The sequence below is a fragment of the Ursus americanus genome, chromosome 34 (assembly GCF_024610735.1).
Source record: "Ursus americanus isolate L20-20 chromosome 34, mUrsAme1.1.p, whole genome shotgun sequence".
NCBI classification, from domain to species: Eukaryota; Metazoa; Chordata; class Mammalia; order Carnivora; family Ursidae; genus Ursus; species Ursus americanus.
In genome coordinates, this window is record NC_142160.1 from 7,857,851 (window position 1) to 7,877,563 (window position 19,713).

Below are 19,713 nucleotides of genomic sequence, written 5' to 3' on the forward strand. Positions count from 1 at the left end.
CACTGACTTCCTGAAGACCTTTCATGTCAGGGTTAAATCGTTAAAGAGTACGAAGCGATGCAAACCCGAGCAAGTGAGCATTTTATAAGAACTCATTGTTTGTCTTGAGTAATTACTGCTAAACATAGTTTAAGACTTGGACCACAGTTGAAAGAAATAGCTATATTAAAAAGACATTAAATAAATCGGAGCTGGAACTTTTAGTGTGAAAGGGAGGTTGAGTGAAAACTCTCTTTATTCACTTTTTTGTTAAAACATCTTTGCAGATTTTAAGGGCAGTTGGGACGGAGATGGGGAGTTTAAATCTTGTATAATGTTCACGGAGTTTCAGTATATTTTTCAGGTTGTTTTGCAAAAACACTTGTCGAGCATGTTGGTATGAAGAACCTGAAGTCCTGGGCTAGCGTCAACCGTGGTGCCATTATTCTTTCCAGGTACGTGTGCTGCGTGCCTTTCTGCGCACGGCCCTCCTCCTGAGTGCCTGGTCACGCAGAGGACGCTTCCTTCACCTTCTTTCTTGCTTCCGATCTCTGTTCCTGATCGTTCAGTATTCCTCGTAGTCACTCAGGGTCTAGACAAGTGTACCAAATAGTAGAAGCCGAGTGTAACTCTTCCAGTCAGTCCTTACTTGTCCGCCATCTTCCAGATCCAAGGATTGTGAAGTTGTGACATTCATAAGGTCTCATTTGGTGTTTCACCCCATTTATGGTTTCAACCAAAATGGAGTTGTATTCTTTCTCTCGCCCTCTCAGGAAAGCCCTTTACGTGTGATTAATTTGTAGAGATCCCTTTCACTGCCTCCTTCTTCCCCCAGATTATGGAGCGCTCCAACACCCAGTTATAAATTTTGTAATTCATAGGACTTGCCAAGTGCATGTGTTCTGGAGCTTTATTTTTGCCATTATTAATTGTGTATCTCAAAAAAAGATCTATAGCGACTAGTTCACCTATTGCATTTAGCATTTGTTTGGCTTAAAATACATATTATGTAAAATAATAAGCCATTAGTTCAGCTAATATCACAACTCCTACCCTGGTCCTAATTCCTCTAAGCCTGTTGCAGCTCATTTCCACCATCCTGAGAACAGATGCAGAAGAGACCACATCACTTTTTTTTTCTCTTTAAAATTTTGTTTTATAATTTTTTTTTATTTTTTATTTTTTTGCCTTTTGATCTCCTGTATCCCTATCCACACCTTCCTCCCGGACCCTCTCCCACACACACATACTTCTGCCTCTGGCAGCTACCGATCTGTTCTCTGTATTTACGACCTTGGTCGGTTTCGGATTTTTTTTGGTTTTTTGTTTTTTTCATTAGATTCCATGTGTAAGAGGGGCACCTGGATGACTCAGTTGGTTTAGTGCCTGCCTTCAGCTCAGATTCTGATCCTGGAGTGCTGGGATGGAGTCCCATGTCAGGCTTGCTGCTCAGGGGGGTTCTGCTTGTCCCTTTCCCTCTGCCCCTCCCCCCACTCATGTGCTCTGTCTCTCTCCAATAAATAAATAATATTTTTTTTAAAAATTCCACATATAAGAGAGATCATACAGTATTTATATCATTTGATGGTCTCACCACATTTATGGTTTTGACCAAAATTTTAATTGTGTTCTTTTTAATGGATTAGCCTTTGTCCCTCTGAAAACTGTGACAAAGTTCCTTTTTAAATCATGACTGACTTTACATGCAATTTTCTTTCGTGATTTTCAAGTACTCTTAAAAGGATTCTGAAGGCATTTGCTAGTGAAGTCTGCAAGGTAATTGTTTATTTCTAATTAAAATGGTAGAAAACTGATGATTTGTGAATCAAGGCGTGCGCTCCACTTGTTTAGTATTCTCCAGACGGAGTTACGTCGAGTTTATAACTCACAGGTCCTCGAGAAGTCAGTTTCCGTGCGTTCTGTTCCTGGATGTGAAACCCTTCTATTAGCAACATCCATTTAAAATAGATTTGTTTGTCGTTGGGAAGCAATCACTGTCGATTTTTTTTTTCCCTGCTGTGTTACTGAGGTTTGGAAAAAGAGACACCAATCTTAAATTTGAATTTCCCACAGTGTTTCACGGGCAACACCCCATGCAATTTAATCTACATTGTTTGGAAATGTTACAAGTCTTCAGTCAGTGTATGATTTGACTTGGAGCACATAGGCTCAGACACACTCCTTACGGGCGTTCATTTCTTTGGGCAGATCAGGATCGCCAGATATGTGGGTGGTGCAGGTCATTTTGTTCATTTCTCATTGAAATTCGCTAATTTTCCGGGTGATGTTGAATAGCCAGAATCCTTTCGCTGAAAAGTGGACTTATTTAATGTGAGGTTTTTTTGTCTGGTTTTTTACCAGGCATTTAGAATGTTAACACATACTACTGACGTATCCTTTCATTAACACTCAATTAACTACAGATTTCAGCCATGCCATGCAATTAATTTGTAGAGCTTGCTCATCGGTCATAGCTCCATTTGGGCGGATCTCAACCATCAGAAGGACACTGCAGGTTTCTGGTGGAACACGACTCAGAGGTGGGACACTGGTGCATCGGTGTTTGAGGTTCAAATGACCTAATACTTGATTAATACAGTAGTCAGTGCTGGGCGGTTGTAGAGTACTGTCATGTGTGCTTGACTTGTTTGGTAAAAGTCTCTGCTGCTTTATATTTTATTTCAAATTCGTGCAGTGTTTTTCCCCCGTAAATCTTTTTTACAATACGTGAAAAGGCATCCTGGGTAAAAAAAGAGTTTCAGCCTTGTATGCAGCCTGAAAAATGACTCAGGGAAGCAGAATTCTCCAGCATTTAGAGGTCATCATGGGCTCTGGACTCGCTGCCTGTGTTCCAGTCCCAGCTCACTGTGTAGTCTTGGGCAAATTATTCAGCTTCTGTGAAACTTCGTTTTCTTGGTTGTGAAGCTGGCTTTGGGGTAATCACAAGTCATCGCGCAGGCCACGCTAGATGGTGGGTTCTAGTGCGCTTAGCATTACGTCCAGCACGTGTGTTCAACAAATACTAACCTTTATTACTGCTGTGGGTTATGTGACTGTGCTTCGCCGGTATAGAAAATAAAAACTACCTTCTTACAGGGACTTGTAACAACTCTCTCGGCTTTGCAGCTGGCTGGCCGTACTTGTTGCTTGTCTCGCACAAAACAGCGGGCTGCTGCCTGGTGCTGCTAACGCGCCCTCCGCTCTGTGCGCGTGATGGAGGTTCTTAGGACCAGGGACTCTGGGAAATGCCATGTGATTTGTTTTTCGGATGTCTTTCAGAGGGCAGCCTCAAGGGGGAATCCAGGAGATCCAGCCCCAGTGTTCTGCAGTCAGGCCCCTGTGTCCCAGCCCCCGTTTAAAGAGAAAGGGGCCTTCCTCTTACAAGCCTCCAGGACTCCATTCACTTGCGGAGATAGAGCTTTCTAGCAAGGTTTCAGAAAGCAGAGCCGACTTGTCTGTTTTAATGGCTCAAGTTTATTGAGTGCTTACTAAGGGTCAGGCTCTGTCTAGGTGCTTTAGGTACGAGACCATTTGAGCCTCAAAAACTCTCTCTGCGGTAGAGTAAGGTGGATTGTGTTGTTGATCCCGTTTATAGGTCAGGAAACAGTCTTAGGGAATTTAAAGAGCGTGCTCCTGCTTGTGAAGTTACCGAGTGGCAGAGGCAGCTCTCAGATCTGGGCCATTAGGCTCCAAGGGAAAGCTGCTCACCCCTTCCCATGTGTCAGCTACAGAGCTGAGGTGTCCGGCGGGGGGCCGGCTCTTCCCCGCTTCCCTGGCGGGCCCTCCTCCTCTCCTCTGTGCACCCCTGCGCTCGTGCTCATTCGGTCGCTCAGCACTTCCCGGCCACGTGCTGTGCGCCTGTGCTGCCGTGAAATCAAGAAGTAAAGGTTTCTGTTCTTGAGTTCATCGGGGCGGGGGAGGGGAGATAGAACACATGCAGGAAGTCTTTCTGAGACAGGGTGTTAGTCCTGAGATAATGCAGCGCATGTCGGACCAATTCTGTACGGAGCGGACTTGCTCCTGCGCTGGAGTGACTCTCAGCAAGATCAGAAAACGTTCCAGAACATAGGCTCCCAGCCCCCATCTTTCAGCTGGGGAGTTCAGAAGATGTGCTTACCATTACAAGACTTGTCTCACAAATCAGTGAGTTGTTTATACCTTGCGTGGCGATCGTAATTGCAGATGATAAGGGGTTTTTATGAAACATGATTTTTTTGTTTGTTAATCTTTGTCTCCTCTCTTCAGCCTCCTCCAGAGTTCCGATCAAGGCGTTGCACACGAAGTCAAGGCTGGGCTGAAAGGCCTCATTCCCACACTGGAGAAAAACAAAAGCACCAGCAAAGGAATAGAAATGCTACTTGAAAAACTGGCTGCATAGTGGACACACTTAAGAACAAGAGAGAATCATTTTTCCTGGCTTCTTTTCCCAGTGTGGAAAAGAAGGGCTCGGGTCCACCTTCTTTGGAATCTGGGTGCTCTGTATATGTTTCTTTTTTGTATAAGAGTCTATTTATAAAACAGTTTCTAAAAATGGTCATTTTTTTTTAACCCCAGCCAAGTCCTCTATCATACTGAGTAGTGAGCAAATCAGATGTGAGGCGGTAACGTAAGAGGTTTAACCATCCTAGACGGTGGGACCAACCAAATACATACCAAGTAGAAAGCATGAGTTGATTCAGAAGAGAAGACATCTTCAGAAGCAGTAGTCTGAGAAGGCTTCATGGAGGAGGTGGGACTTGAGGACCTTGAAGGAAGGGAGGGTATAGCAAAAAAGAGCCCAGGGTAGTAGTCTGTGGTGGGAGCAGCGAGGTGACACTGAATAGTTTTGCTTGGGGGAAATTCCAGTAGCCTTGGAGCCTTAATGGCTACAGGGAGAGAGGATGCCCTGCAGCCAGAGCCGCCCCCTTCCCAGCTGCCTTAGGGATTGGGTTCCAGGTTAGATTTAGTCTGAAAGAAAGGCACTCAAGTAAGGTGAGTGCTAGGGGGGAATGTGCTACAGAAATGAGGGCATCACAGTGGTGTTAAGGTCAAGGTCACTGGGGGAATCTCCCTATTTTTGAAGCTAGGCCTTCCAAGTAGATAACTCCCTGTGGTAAGACTTTCTCCCTCTAGACTTTTCCTGAAATAGTTGAAGCCTTTACAGGGTTTGCGTTAGAAGAAAGGAGATGCAAATTTGTTAACAGTGCAGAAGTTTAAATTTAAGCATGAGTAGGATGTTTGAATTTTAAAACTGCTTGGTGGTTAACAACCCAGTGTGGAAGGGTCTGTAGACTCCTTGGGGCTCCTGTAGCCGCGCCCCCCCCCCCCCCCCCCCGCCTGCTTGGATACCAAGCCTTGGGGCTGTCTCTAAGTGGCCTGCAGGACAGGACACCCCCTCAGGTCTGGCACTGCATTCCAGGAGAGCTGCTTTGCCTTACCTGACGTGACGAGGGGGCCCATGACTACCCCCCCATACAAGATGCATTCCACCCTCCCCACTGTCCTGCCGGGAACATTGAACCTGCCCAGGGAACAAAAGCTGATACCTGGAACTGGCCTTTGGCAGGATCCTGCCACCTGGTCTCAGGGTGGAGGTGGGATGGGGCAAGGAGGTGCCTGCGGGAAAAGCCACATCAGAGCTTGCTTTTGTTTGACGAATACATTGTGTGTTTTCCATATAAAGGGCACATTCAGAAAGTGGAGAAAAAGCCCTACTATTTATTCCATCTAGGAGACTGAACAAAGTACCATACATCATTTTAAAATTAGAGCACAACCGAAGGATCAGCCCTTCTTTTGCCCATTCCTCTGCACCCCTGCTTTGCCCTGCCCAGAAGTAATGTCTTCCGGTTCTTTTCAGCTCTGCTTAGTTTTTAAATGCAGATTTGGGTTTTTGTTGTGGGTTTTGTTTGTTTAATCTATTAGTTGTTGGCATTTTCTTTTGACTTTCCTTTATAGGAAAATAGAGATTAAGACTTTTCACCACGGTGGTGGGGGAGGGGACATCTGGGTGGCTCGGTTGGTTGAGCAGCTGCCATCCTCTCAGGTCATGATCCCAGGGTCCTGGGATCGAGCCCCATATTGGGCTCCCTGCTCAGCAAGGAGTCTGCTTCTCCCTCTCCCTCTGCCCCTTGCCCTTCTTCTGCTCTCTTGTCTCTCTCAGATAAATAAATAAATATCTTTAAGTCAGTGGTGGATCTTACGGAGCCTGGCCAGTGAACCTTGTAAGTGGTGTTCCTGGAAAAGGTTTCTTAGACCATAACCCCTGAGGAAGAGTCCCTCTCCTGCCAGGCAACGTCGGATGTGCAGACTGGGCGCTTAGAGCTGCTGGGCTGTCTTGCAGCTGTGGTAGAAGACAGTGTGCTGCTGACGGCTGAGCCCAAGGTGGGAAGTCGAGCAGCGGGGTACATCAACGCCTGGAGCTGCCCTGCTACTGGGCGTCATGTGAGACAGGAAGCCGGTTTATCGGGCTGTTTTTAGTTGGATCTTCAGAAACTGGCCGCCGAAAGTGTGCTGACCTGACCATCTCTAAATCTTAATTTCCACGCTAACGCACTGAGTCGGCTGGCGTTCCTGTTTTTCCCTTAGACACCCCTCCCGGAGCCAGCTGGCTTTCGGGATGTCCGGAGGAACTGTTGTACGACCACCGCCATCATCCTGGGCCTTCCCTCCATTTCTCCCATGGAAAGCCCGTTTCCAGGATTTCTTTTTCTTACTTAACACCCTCTTGAATGAGGCACATCTCTAATAACTTCCTGTGAAAGAATGCAGAGGAGATAAAATTTGAAAGTCCACATGTCTTCATTCACCCCCTTTCACACCTGGGTACCTAGTTCAGCTGGATATAGAATTCTGGTTTAAAATTAATTTTGCCTCAGAATTTTAAGGACATTGGGCAATATTTTCTTTGATGTGAAGTTGCTGTGGAAGCTGAATGCCATCCTTATTCGGTTTTTTTTATATGTGGCCTTTGAGGGGGGATGGGCTTCTGGGGAAGGTTGCACTTTTTTGAATCCCCAGCTGCCTTATCTTGCAGGACATTGTGCGTGGGTATATGACGCGTGTCTGTTTTCCATGCTTCATGCTGGGCACTTGGAAACGTAGAAAACTCTAGCTCTTCCATTCTGGGACTTGAATTTGCATTGTTCCTCTGACTTTTTTTTTTCTTTTCTGATTTCTGTCTTCTTTGGAACTTCTGTTAACTGCGATTTTGAGTGCTTGGTTTGATCCTCTGATTTTTACTTCTTTGGCTTTTTGTTGTTTTGGCCAGAAATGAGTGACATATTTCCTCTCCTTCCTCTGCCAGCCAGCCCTTCCACTGAAGTGTCCTTGTTTTGCGCCTTGGATGAACTCTCTCTCATGTCTCAGGATGTTGTGTTTGATGTTTATTTTACTTCATTTTGTTTTACTTTGCTTTGTCTCCTTTCTGTTATCTGCACTTCTATTTGTCTTGGTTTCTTTCCTGTGTTTGAGGCTTTGCTAGAGAGATCTTTGGCTCTCTATTTCAGACACTGAAAACTGATGAGAAAGGGGCAGTTGTTTCCTCCTCTCCTGGGGAGGGTCCGCTGCACAGGTGCGGAAGCCCCTGTTTCACAGAAGTCCTCTGGATGTCACGATCTGTAGGCCTTTCGTCTGGGGCCCTTCAGTGCCCCGGAGAGAAGTCCACCTGGCAGTCAGTATTCTAGCTGCTCGGCACTCAGTGTGCAGATTTGAATTCACCCTCCCACTCACAGTAAGGACAGTGCCTCTCCCTCATGCTCTCCTGTTCCTGGGCCCCGAACCTGGAGGAACTGAGCCGATGCAAGTCCAGAGAATACACTGTTGGCCTTTTGCCAAGATACGGAGTGGCAGTAAACCAGTTTGGGGCAGTCTCCCTGTTTTCCATCCCAGGCCTCTCCCCAGCACCTAGACCCTCAGACTGCTGGCATTTTGTATCTATCACGGTGACAATTGGCTTGCTCCCCGACATGCACTTGGCATTCACCTCACCCTGCCCTGTCCCCTCCTCCACTGCTTTCTGTTCTCCCAGATTATTTGTTAGTGCTCACTCACCGATAGCTTTTCTCCTCTTTACTCTGTTCTTCTAAGTTTGGACCATATTTATTCTTAGCAGAAATCTACAAATGGTTTTAACCAAACTGAAAGCAACCGGGCTGGCTGGAGGGTTTATTTTCTGTGGAAAGAGCTTGATTTGAGAATGTCTTTAATTTCCAAATACAGCTTTTTGCAGTTTTCAGATTGCACCAACCCCATGCTTTTCCCCAGGATCAGACCTTGCCTGCAGGGAGGAACCTTGTTTTCCTTTTAAGCCTGGGGCTCTGTGCCGTCGCCTGGTGGAATAAGGACCCCCCATTCAGGAAGTGGCTTCCCGCGTGCTCTCTCCGTCAGAGGATTGGCTCTTACGTGAGATGGCACTCATGTTACTATTTTCAAAGAAGTTTTGAAAAGACTACATCTTAATTATAGCAGGTTAATCACTCGAGTCTTGGAAAGGTGAGGGTAGGCGTGTATTTTTAGAATAAGAGAGCACAAGTTCTCAAAAACAGCAATGAATACTGAGCCACTAACCATAAACATTCCATACCAAAACCAATGAACTGAACAAATACAAAAATCTTCTTGAGCTCCTTTCTCACTTCTGGTCTTGCTTAACCTAAGGAAACAAGTTTATAATAATTTGCACCTGGTACAGGCTGAATTCTTTAAGTTTGTGTTGAAATTCTAACCCCCCCCCCCCCCGCCGCCAGTGCCTCAGAATGTGCTGTATTTGGAGACAGAACCTTTGAAGAGGTAAGTCAAGTAGAATGAAGTCATAGGGTGAACCCTATCCAGTATGACTGGTGTCCTTACAAAGAGATGAGGACACAACCCACAAAGACCACACGAAGACAGAGAGGACGGTGTCCACCAGCCAAGGAGGGAAGCCTCCGGATGGAACCCCCCTTGCTGACCCCTTGATCTTGGACCTCTGGCCTCCAGTACCGGGAGGAGATGAGGTTCTGGTGTTGAAGGCACCTCGTCTGTGGTATCTGCTGTGGCCGCCCTAGCCAACATATCCGTCTTTTCTCACCTCACTATGAAACCGCCACCACCGAAGTGACCCAAATTCCCTAACCTTTTCCCTGGTGAATTCGTAAAGCTTTTAATTGCACATTCTTACCCAGGAGAGAGAGCTTGCTATCAGGATCCCACGACTCCCATGACTTTTGTGAACCGGAGCAGAAGTGTGCAAGCAGACGCCGGTGCTGTGCACGTGTTCGCACCCAGACAGGGCCTCGCCGGATACGCTGCCATGTCCACTCCCCTCCCTACAAAGGAATAGTGTGTAGAATCTTGTATCGAAATGTTTTACCTAATCTTTTTTTTTTTTAAGATTTTATTTATTTATTTGACAGAGATAGGGACAGCCAGCGAGAGAGGGAACACAAGCAGGGGGAGTGGGAGAGGAAGAAGCAGGCTCATAGCGGAGGAGCCTGACGTGGGGCTCGATCCCACAACGCCGGGATCACGCCCTGAGCCGCAGGCAGACGCTTAACCGCTGTGCCACCCAGGCGCCCCTTACCCAATCTTTAAAGATGGATTCATGCCCACTGCTGAATCTAAGTGGACAAAGCTGCAAAAATGGGGTAATGAGAAAGTTTGGTCCGTGCTCTCTCGTTCTGAGGGGAATTAATTATGTCTTGAGGGAAAATAATTAGCGCTTAGTTGTGCCCGCGGGTTGATGACCACTTGAATGGGAGGTGATAGGAATCTGGTAAGGTTATGAGAATCATCTGACTGTGTGCTCTTGATGACTATAATTAGGCATAATGAATAATTCAGATATTTTAAATGACTTCCAGATGCTTGAAAACAGACTTGACTTTTAGATAGAAATCCTCCTGCATTTGGAACGCATATTTTTATTGATACACCTACCAGAAAGACGTGACTCGTGACGTTCAACAGTGTGCAGTGGTGGACAGACAGACCAGGCTTCTTAGAGACAGGTATGTGACAGCAAGAAAGCTACGTGGGGGAAAAAGACAAGTCGAGTTTTATTTTTCTTGCCAAATCAACAACTCTGCTCCGTCTTTATTGCTTAATTCCTCAGTCTAGTTCCAAATATCGAACTGTTGGAATCCACTGTGACTGCTTGTGTTAATAACCTGGTGGGCTTATGTTTTCATCTGGCACCCCTGGGGTTCCCCTCCCACATTTCTCGGTCCTGCCTCTCCCAGGTGCAGGTGACCCAGGTCTCCCAAATCAGCACCGTTCCCTTGGCCACGGTCCCTGGGATGGCAAGCTCCTTAGTCGGCCGCCTGGTGCTGCCTCGCTTGGAGCTTACTCTGTTCCTTCAGTTCTAACAATGCACGTTTTGTTCACAGGTGAACAAGCTGAAAGGATGTGTCTTGCAGTTGATGGTGTCTTAGCCAGGTCATTTTTAATAGGCAGCTTTCTTAGCGATACATAAAGTAATGGTGGCTCTTAGCATCGGGGCCTACCTAGTACAGATGGTAAAATACAGTGTTCATCTTTTCCTCCCTCTCTGTGTAAGCCTACTTTTCTCTTTTTAAGAATTTATTTATTAGTGAGCACGAGCAGTGGGGAGGGGCCGAGGGAGGAGCTGAGCAGGGAGCCCGACGCCAGGCTCGATCCCAGGACCCTGAAATCATGACCTGAGCTAAAGGCAGATGCTTAACTCACTGAGCCACCCAAGTGCCCCGTTTCGCTTTTCTGTAGTTGCTTTTCCCTTCTTCCAAACTTTTGTTGATTGCTGGACTCCTGCAGGTGAACAGGGCTAGGGTGAGGTGTCTTCTGCTCTGTGCTTGCGCACAAAGTACACCCCTTTTGAAAATGAAAATCTTACAGTAAAATGAGAGGCAGGAGAGCACAGTGGCCCGGGCACCAGCCTAGAACCGCGTGTGGCTGGAAGCCTGGCTCTCTCCACTGGGCATCCTTGGAGAAGATCCATAGCCGATATGCTTCAGTTTCTTCATTTATAAAAAGATCATGCACACATCTGTCACTGTGAGAATTAAATGAGCTTATGTATGTGGGCTTTTTCTTTTTTTGCTTTAAAACATTTAAAAAGTTTTAAATTGACATGTAGCATTGTATAAGTTTAAGGTGTAAACATGTCAGTTGACAAATTTGTTACAATGTGAATGCCTTTGTAGCATTAGCTAACACCTCTATCAGTCACAAAATTACTGTTTTTTGTAGTGAGAAATATCTAGTCTCTTAGCAAGTTTGATGCTTATAGTACAGGACTGTTGCCCGTCTCACCATAGCATGTTTTAGTTCACTGCAGCATTATTTGCAATAGCCAAGACCTAGAAACCAAGTGTCCATCAATATATAAAGATACGGTGTGTGTGTGTGTGTGTGTGTATGTATACATACATACACAAGTTGGAATATAATTCAGCCACCAGAAAGAAGAAAATCCTGCCATTTGCAACAGCGTGAATGGATCTTGAAGGCATTAATGCCGAATGAGATAATGTCACAACAAAGAAATACTGTATGCTCTCACATGTGAACTCAGTAAAGCCACCCTTGTAAAAACAAGGGTAGAAGGGTGGTGGCAAGGGGCTGGGAGGATGGGGAAATAGGATAGATGTTTAAATACACGAACGTGAAGCTGGCAGTGAGGTCCTGAAAATAAGCTTACATTTGGTAAAGGACCTACAGCTGGGCCCGACACACAGCTGGGGCTTGCTCAGGGCCAGGCTTCCGCAGGGGCAGGTAGGATCATGGCATTTGGGGATTGCTGGAAAAGCCCCTGTGAGGACTCTCGAAGTCATGACTTGGAAGTCAAAGTTCCCATCTTTGACATTTTCAACATCGAACATTTCAGCACCCCTTGCCCCAAAATGCAGAATAACACTTGTACTTTTTTAGTTATATGTTGACTAAGAAATCACATAGAAACTTCCATGAATTCATTACCATTTTTAGGTTCATATCTTATAATTTAACAGTGATGTACAGTAAGAAAGTAGTCAAAGGTGGGGCGTCTGGGTGGCCCAGCTGGTTAAGCGGCTGCCTTTGGCTTGGCTCATGATCCCAGGGTCCTGGGATGGTGCCCTGAGTCAGACTCCCCGCTAAGCAGGGAGTCGGCCACTCCCCCAACCCCTCCCCCGGCCCATGCGCCCACGCGCTCACTCGCTCTCAAAATCTCAAAAACAAAGTAGTCAAAGGTGTAAGCCATCATTCCATTTGTAGCTAGTGCCTGGGGTTAAGAGGGTGAAAGGCTCAGTCATCTCTTGCCCACACATGAGGCAGAGGAGGAGAAAGCAGGAGCTCAAATCAGCTCCTTTTAAAATGCAAATAACCCTGGTAGGAACAGCCCTTTAGCTGTTGCCAGGGACCAGCACCTTCGGTCTATCAGCCCGCTCCACAAGGAGGCTAAGAGCTAGACAGGTTGGAAAGGGACTTTGTCAGCTCGGGCAAAGAGGAATTTGAGGTCACTTGGCAGGGCCACAAGGCCTGGGTAGAGCGGAGACGTGGGGGCATTTCAGCTTGTCTAGGAGTCTTGGCGTCCGGAGAGGGAGCAGGCGTCAGCGCCCGGAGCCGGTGTGGCTGACTCCACGGGCTTGTGTGGAGCACCTGGGCCCCGGATGGCCGCTGCTGTTGGAGAGCAGGTGATCTCGGTCCTCAGTGGCTCATCTATAACACAGGCCACCTGTTCCCTCAATTTACAAAGACTTTTTAAACCAAGATTTCCTACAAGTGTGAGGGGGTGTTGCGGGCAGTACCACCGAGACAGAGACGTGCTTGGGGTTTGGTTTCAGAAGGTCCGCCTTTGAAGCTGGGTCCCGGCTCTGACCAAGAAAAGTGGGTAAGTCACAATTTTTATGAGTCATTGTTCGCTTAGCTGTAAGAATAAAAATATCTGAAAATTTCAGAGGGCTGGGGTCGGAAGCACAGGAGATGATGCGTGTTGAAGGTGCCCGTAAATCTGTAGGTGTTCGGGTTTCCCCTGATGAACTAGTCCTTGCCTAGTTCGGTGACTAAGTCACAGGGTTGCAGTATACAGAGGCAAAAACTGCATTAGGCATAATTAGCAAAAGCCTGGAAATAGGGCAAAAAGATTTGCCACATCTAAAGACCTCCTAGAGCATTATCTACTAAAATCACAGGAGTTTTTTACTTTTTTAGGGAGATGTAACTTTGTTTGACCTAGTATTTTTAATTCAAGCTCAGATTCTGGAAAGGTGGGTCGTAAAAAGTAGAAATCAACATGCTGCAAACAATTTCTGTCCAGAGTGGAGACCATTCAGGAGGCTAGTTTTATTGCCGTTGATGTAACTTTGCAATCTTATCCTACTGGTCGTTCATTGAATGCATGTGTGTGGATATATGTGTGTATACGTATGTATTTGGTATTTGTATTAGAGGAGGAAAAATTTTTCCTATCCTTCTGAGTTCTTCTAAGTTACTCTTCTAAGCTGGAGCTTGTGTAGCAAAAGACAGATTAACAAGAGAAAAGCACACAGATTTATTTAAGTTCAGCCTTCATGGGGAATGGAGACCCAAAGAAGCCGTTAAACCTGAGCGTTTTCATGCTGGGCTTGCTGAGAGGAGAATCAGGGAAAATAAGAGTAGAACAAAAGGGAGAGCGTAGTCAACTGGGGGAAAAGCAAGGCCTGCGCAGTCCGATTTCTCTGGGTGTCCGGGCCCTTCGGAGCTCAGGGTGCTGCTTTTCCTTCAGGGGTAGGAGGGTGCCTCTCACCTGAAGGTGTAAGGACCGGCTTCAGGGGAAGATCCCAAAGTCCCCCTGCACCTGCAGGTTTTCCGACGCCTGGCAGCTTTCACATACTCTATATGCGTACCGATGGGGCTCGGGACGTACACAGCTTTACCACCTCGCTTTTTGTCTCACTAGTGGGTTCTACCAACCTTCAACGCATTACGTATTTGTAGGAGAATCCTGTTTTTACTGTTCGGAAAACACTTCTGACCTTGCGAACTAGCTTCTCTTTTCTGTATCGCACTTGAGGTGTAATTACGGTAGTTTGCAACCTTTTAGTGCCTAAAACCCCCGGAGATTTACCCGCTCTTCCTAAAAGGTGTCAGCCAGCTGACGCTCCTTTCCAAATAGAAGCAAGCTACAGGTTTCCCCCGCTCTCTGAAAGTCATGCAATTCTGCAAAAACTTTTGGAAGCTGAAATGGGGTAACACGGAGAAAGCCATTATCCTTAATTTATATGGAAAAATTTTTGAGTGTTCCCAGATCCCAAAAAACAACCTCTCTCGGGCTTTTCTGCTACCTTAGGCCCTATCTTGCTACTGGACGCACAAACTCCATCAAGAGAAAGCACACACGCTCCCGGACGCCTAGTGTAAAGCCAGGGCGGCCTGCCCCCGAGCTAGGCTGGCGGTAGCTCCCGGGGACGGAGCTGGGCGGGCGGGGGCCACTGTCTCTGCTCAGGGGCCCGCTGCTTCCACAGAGGCTCAGTCGGTGCCAGACACTGAACACTTTGAGCTTTTCTCCTTGACTTTTTTTTTCCCCCTAAAAGGGAAAACCCCTCTCGTATTTCTCTTCGTGAGCGAAAGCAGGTACTGAGGTAGGTCCTTCAGGAAAACAAAGTGGTGTAACTCGAGAAAAGCGGGGGGGTACCTGCATTTCCGCTCCCTGTCGTGTTGTCACCTGCAGTCGGAACACGACTGTTCTATGGAACACTGTTAGTCAGATGGCATCTTAAGTGTAATTTGTGTTAAAGCCTTCGAGATTCACAATTGTGGTTACAGAAGACTATTAAAATTTCGCACCAGCTTGAGAGTTGTTGAGGGAGCTGGGATAATTGAGAAAACAAGGGCCTGACAAGAGAATTTCTGATAAGACCTAAGTCGGGCAACCCGACCCACCTAGAACTCACTTGAGAAGGAAGGGTTTGGACCAAGAGAATCTGAAAGAAAAAGCAGCCGCGTGATGGGGAAGGTTTCAGGAGACCGCGGTGGGCAAAAACTAGAGCAGTGCTTCAGTGGGAACCAGCGGCTTCAAATGAAAGGTCTCTCTGGCGAAGTTTCTTACGTTTCTCAAAGTTCTGCCCAGACCCGAAGCGCAGTCAGCAAGACCCGAAATCCCAGCAAGTGAAGAGGATACATGTGCAGCTGTATTTAATCCTGCCAGCAATAAAAATTAGACAAAATCTCTATGGTGCCTACATTCGAGATGTCCTTGAATCTTTTTTCATGGTATTGTGATAGCTTCTATCTGTGCTCAATTTATAAATACAGTTCACGTTCCTAGGAACGCAGGTGTTCCTGCTTTTCCCCCTCCCTGGTAAAACTGCCCACTTGCGCCATTCCCTGCCTCTTGCCTTTCCTTGGCTGTGCCAGGGAGAAAGGACTTACAGTTTGAGGGGTGGGGCAGTCTCTAGGAGCTTCTGCAGAAGGACCTGGTCTTCCTCCACTGGGACAACAATGGAAGGGGGATGCTCTGAGTCACCATAGAAACGGGCAACCCCTTTGATTCTACAGCACAATAAATACTGCCTTGGGGATAAGGTGCGAGAGAGCTCAGTACACGGTTTTTGAGGGCTGGCCTAGGAATCCAAGGATGATTATGGTAGAATGAAAAGATCTGTGGATAGGTATGAATTCTAGTCCCACACCAGGTGTGTGATAGGGGCTGTGCCATTGAAACTTTCTGGATCTTAGCTCTGGCCTCAGGAAGAAGAGGGGCTCTGGATAGATGTTTTCCGATGGGATCTTTGAAGACCCAGGTGCCCTGAGATGCCTTGGGAGCTGGAATGTGACAGGAGGTAGGGGCAGAGCAGATGGGGTTCCTGGCCAACTGCCTGGACTCCAGTTGGGGTAACCCCACTTATATCTGTTGAATGTGTTCAAATTTGGAGCAAGATTTCCTTAGGTAACAGGGTTTGGCTGTTACAAGTAAAACAATGTGGGGCCCCTGGGTGGCTCAGTTCGTTAAGCAGCTGATTCTTGATTTCAGCTCAGGTCATGATCTTGGCATGCTGGGATTGAGCCCCCAGTCGGGCTCTGCACTCAACAGGGAGTCTACTTGAAGATTCTTCCCCTCTCCCCCCCCCACCTCCCCACCCCTGCACTCATGCGCTGTCTCCCTAAAATAATCTTAAAAAAAAAAAAAAAGACCACTGGTGAATGTCCTCTTTAATGGCTCTTCTAAATGAAGTGCCTGCTTGCCACCCCGTGGCTGTGTCCTCTGGGCCCCACACGCTCAGCCAGCAGAGCATTAGGCTGGAAGCAGATTTCCTGCGAAGCCAGTGGGGCTTAAGTATCAGAGTCCCTTGATCGTTGGGCATTCTGAAGCTCTGCTACCTAACTTTGCATTTATAATCTTCAGGGGAGATCCTAAATTTTACAAGCCTCGGGCCTCACAAACCCCGGATCCGCCTTCACGTAAGGCTGAGCTGGTTAATGTGCAGACACCACTGCAGACCTGCCCTAGTGACCTGGAAACCGTCTGCAGAAGAACAAAGTAGCCATTCCCAGTGGGCTGAGGGTGGCTTTGCAAGCTCAACCTCATTAAGTATTGGCAAAGCCAAGGCGAGGTTATTCCTGCTAATGAGGAACGGAGGGGAGAGAACAGTTAGGACTCTGCTTTCCTCTCCTCCACCAACACTTTTATCAGAGCAGCTCAGCTTTGAGGCTAAGAACACACGCTCTGCAGATGAACTGCCTCGGTTGGAATTCTCCACCACTTCCTAGTTATGTGACATCAGGGCACGTGAACCCACCTCTGCACGCCCCGGCTCCTGCAACAGCAAAAGGACTAACCATTCTCTGTGTAATTGCAGCGCCTGGACCTAGAGAAAGCTCTCCTAAGTTTTGGTTTTCCTTATTACCATTGTTGAGTGATTAAGTCAGAAAGAGCTAGTTTCCTCAATCCCTCAGAAACACAACCCCAATTTTTTAGGCAGATGGTCTGTGCCCAACTCTGAGACAGTGTTTCAACTCTTCATCAGATAAAAGTTTTTTGCCAGTGAGAGAAAGTCCTGTTAAATGCAAGTTCCCTCTTTTGGTCTTTTCCCTGTCGTCCTCCTCTGAGCTTGGATGTGATGGCTGGAACTCCAGCAGCCATGTTGAATTATGTGGATAAGGTTTTTACCTTAGGATGGAGGAACAGTGAGCAGAAGGGAGCCTGGGTCCCTGACAACTTCATGGAGTTGCAATTTTAGCCTTGGACTGCCAACTCTCCCAATTGTTTTATCAAGGCAGGGTTCTCAAATCACCTGTGTAACTAGTTAAGAGAGATTTCTGGGCCCCACTCCTAGAATTTCTTATTCAGTAGGTATGCTTCGGAGCCTAAGAGTCTTCATTTTTAACAAATTTCCGGGTGATATGGATCGTGCTAGCCCCAGGACCATGCTTTGAAAGCCAGGGTTTTATAAAAATAAACCCTTCGTTGTTTAGAACATTCCTATTTGGGGGTATTCTATTAAAGAGGTGTCTAATACATTATTTAACTTCAGTAACGAACTCTCTTTGCTAAGTTATAAAGAGCAGCAAACTGATTAAAATGCTACTCAAAGTGAAGCAGAGAGACGGGGTGAATTGCTAAATCGAATTTTTAGTTTCTGCGCCATTCATTGATCCAATGAGTACCGAGAACCTAGTATGCACTAGGCATATACCGACAGAGCTCAAAGACCTGGACCATGATTTAACCAGTTACTTCCTCCCTGATGCTCCTGCAGAATTCAGTTGAGTCAGATTCATTTTACCCAGTGTCTGCGAGAGGGTGATGAGCTAAGCCAGTGATGTCCCATCACTCAATTAGTCTGGAAACGGGGAGAGAGACAGACACAAGCACAGGGCTGGAGGGGTCCTGAGAGACCGCCAGACACAGGGGCAATCACCCAAGGAACTTAAAAGTCCTGCTGCCTGGGCTTGGTCTCCCTGGATGTTGATTTAATGGGTCTGTGTTGGAGCCTGGGTATCTGGATTGTTGAAAAGTTCCCTTGGTGATTCTAATGTTGAAAACCACAGATCTAAACCAATTCAGAAAGATGAGGTGACTGCCCTCAAGGGACGAAGCGGGTCCGAGGCTGGTCTCCTGCTGTCCAGCGGAGGGCTCTTAGATGCCTGGCTGGCGGTCAGAACCTGCCCAAGGCCGGTTACACCGCCAGGTTAATTCCCCCCACCCTTCATTGTCCATGACGTAGGCCACGTGGTGCTGTAAGCGCGTGTCTGCCCCCAGCTCAGCGACAGAGCTGCCTGCAGCTCATCCGTTTCCCTAACAAGATTTTCCTTGGTGACAGCGAAACAAATCATTTTAATTAGCATTAGATAATGAATTTAAATGGCATTGAAGTAATTCCAAATTCTCCCTTAACTGCCCTAAATAACATCATGCAGGAGGTCCTCTAGTGGGATTTATTGTTGAGAAATTGCTAAGGACACAGCTGAAAGGTTTCCTTGCCTGGGATTATTCTCCCTGGTTTTATTTTGTGCAAACAGTCCGGTTAGCACCAGACACTGGCCGAGCTGCAAGGATTCAGATGTTGTTCGGTGTCCTTGCCCCGTATCAGGTGTGCAGTTCTCCTCGTCCGCTTGTCCTCGTGATGTGCCTGTGACCCTTGGCTTGGAGCGTGCTGGTCACAGGGAGCTCATTCTAGCCCGCTCCACTCAAAGTCTTTCCTCATGCTCCGCTGAGACGGTACCCCTGTCACTGGTCTCCTCGTCTGGGAATTCATTCCCTGCCGCTCGGTGCCAGGGGCCCAGGGCAACATCTCTGGGTATCCCAAGGGGTTTGAATAGATGTTGTGTTTGGGATGAATACTGCTGCTGTTAGCCTCTGACTGGTGGGACTGGGAAAAGAACGCATTGTCCTCGTGGTCCTGAAATTTCGGCGAGTGGATTGCCCCTCCCCTTCAATTTCCGTGAAATGGGCAGTGGATAGGTTTGGTTTCAAATTTTTCTGAAAGAAAAAGGGAAAAGAACAACCTTGCTAAACTTTAAGTCATCGGGCCATCAGTACGCCTGTCTTGTGACTGTAGTGTTAGTGTGTCCCTGGTCCTATTTTGATTTAGAAAGGGGCTCTGCCTTCTTCCTCTAACTGGCCAGACCCCACTGTAGACCATCTGTTCCATCACTAGACCTTCGCGGCTTTATGGTAACAGGAGATGGCAGGAGCTACAGACTTCTGGTGACAGTCTTCTGGCATCTTTTAAATGTAAATTTCATAAAGGGAGATAGTAAAAGACCATTACCTAATAGCTTCTCTATGGGCCAAGGTCAAAGTATTAATTTTGGTTGGTGTCTACTTTGAAACTATTTTTGGAGTCAAAAGACTGGAGCTACTGTAGTCACGTCCCGTGTTTCTGGTGTTTAAATGACTGTACTCTGCATTAGACTGGGCGTCATTAAATTCCTACATTGATACGTCACATGCACCGACCCATAATCTATATTCACGTGTGCAATGGGGTATTTTCAAGGTGATTTTGGCTGGATGTGATTTCTGCCTTACCCACTGACTCGAGAACCTAACTTCTACGTAGAACACTATTCTATACAATGTCTCAAGGCAGTTCTATAGCTTTCCAGAAGTTGGGTCATCCAAATCCTGTTTGAACCTTTCTGGTAACAAAGAGCTCCCTGACTTAAGGGTCAACCCATTCAGTTGTTGGACAGCTTCACGGTTAGATAGTAGTTTCTTATGTTGAGTCAAATCTGCCCCCTGGTCCCCTGACTCTACCCTCTACAGTCACACAGAGGACGCTGGTAGAAGAGGACTTCAAATATTTGAAGAACGATATCCTGTGTGCTACAAAGTCA

At 46.9% G+C, this 19,713-nt stretch overlaps 1 protein-coding gene and 1 long non-coding RNA gene across 3 annotated transcripts in view; both read left to right on the forward strand.

The window, feature by feature from the left end:
* The window catches only part of PUM3 (pumilio RNA binding family member 3), a 47,669-nt gene extending 42,428 nt beyond the window's left edge, over positions 1 to 5,241 (forward strand). Inside the window, exons 17-19 of one of the 2 annotated variants that reach the window (XM_087858779.1) lie at positions 344 to 434; positions 2,434 to 2,519; positions 4,225 to 5,241. In XM_087858779.1, coding sequence (XP_087714905.1) covers positions 344 to 434; positions 2,434 to 2,519; positions 4,225 to 4,277 — 230 coding nt within the window. In that variant the 3' untranslated portion in view covers positions 4,278 to 5,241. The remainder of the gene's footprint in view (positions 1 to 343; positions 435 to 2,433; positions 2,520 to 4,224) is intronic. The other variant, XM_045772419.2, reaches the window with a different exon arrangement.
* Positions 5,242 to 11,507: 6,266 nt separating this feature from the next.
* The window catches only part of LOC123776443 (uncharacterized), a 258,350-nt gene continuing 250,144 nt past the window's right edge, over positions 11,508 to 19,713 (forward strand). The window contains exon 1 of the long non-coding RNA XR_015722903.1: positions 11,508 to 12,784. This is a non-coding gene — a long non-coding RNA (uncharacterized LOC123776443). The remainder of the gene's footprint in view (positions 12,785 to 19,713) is intronic.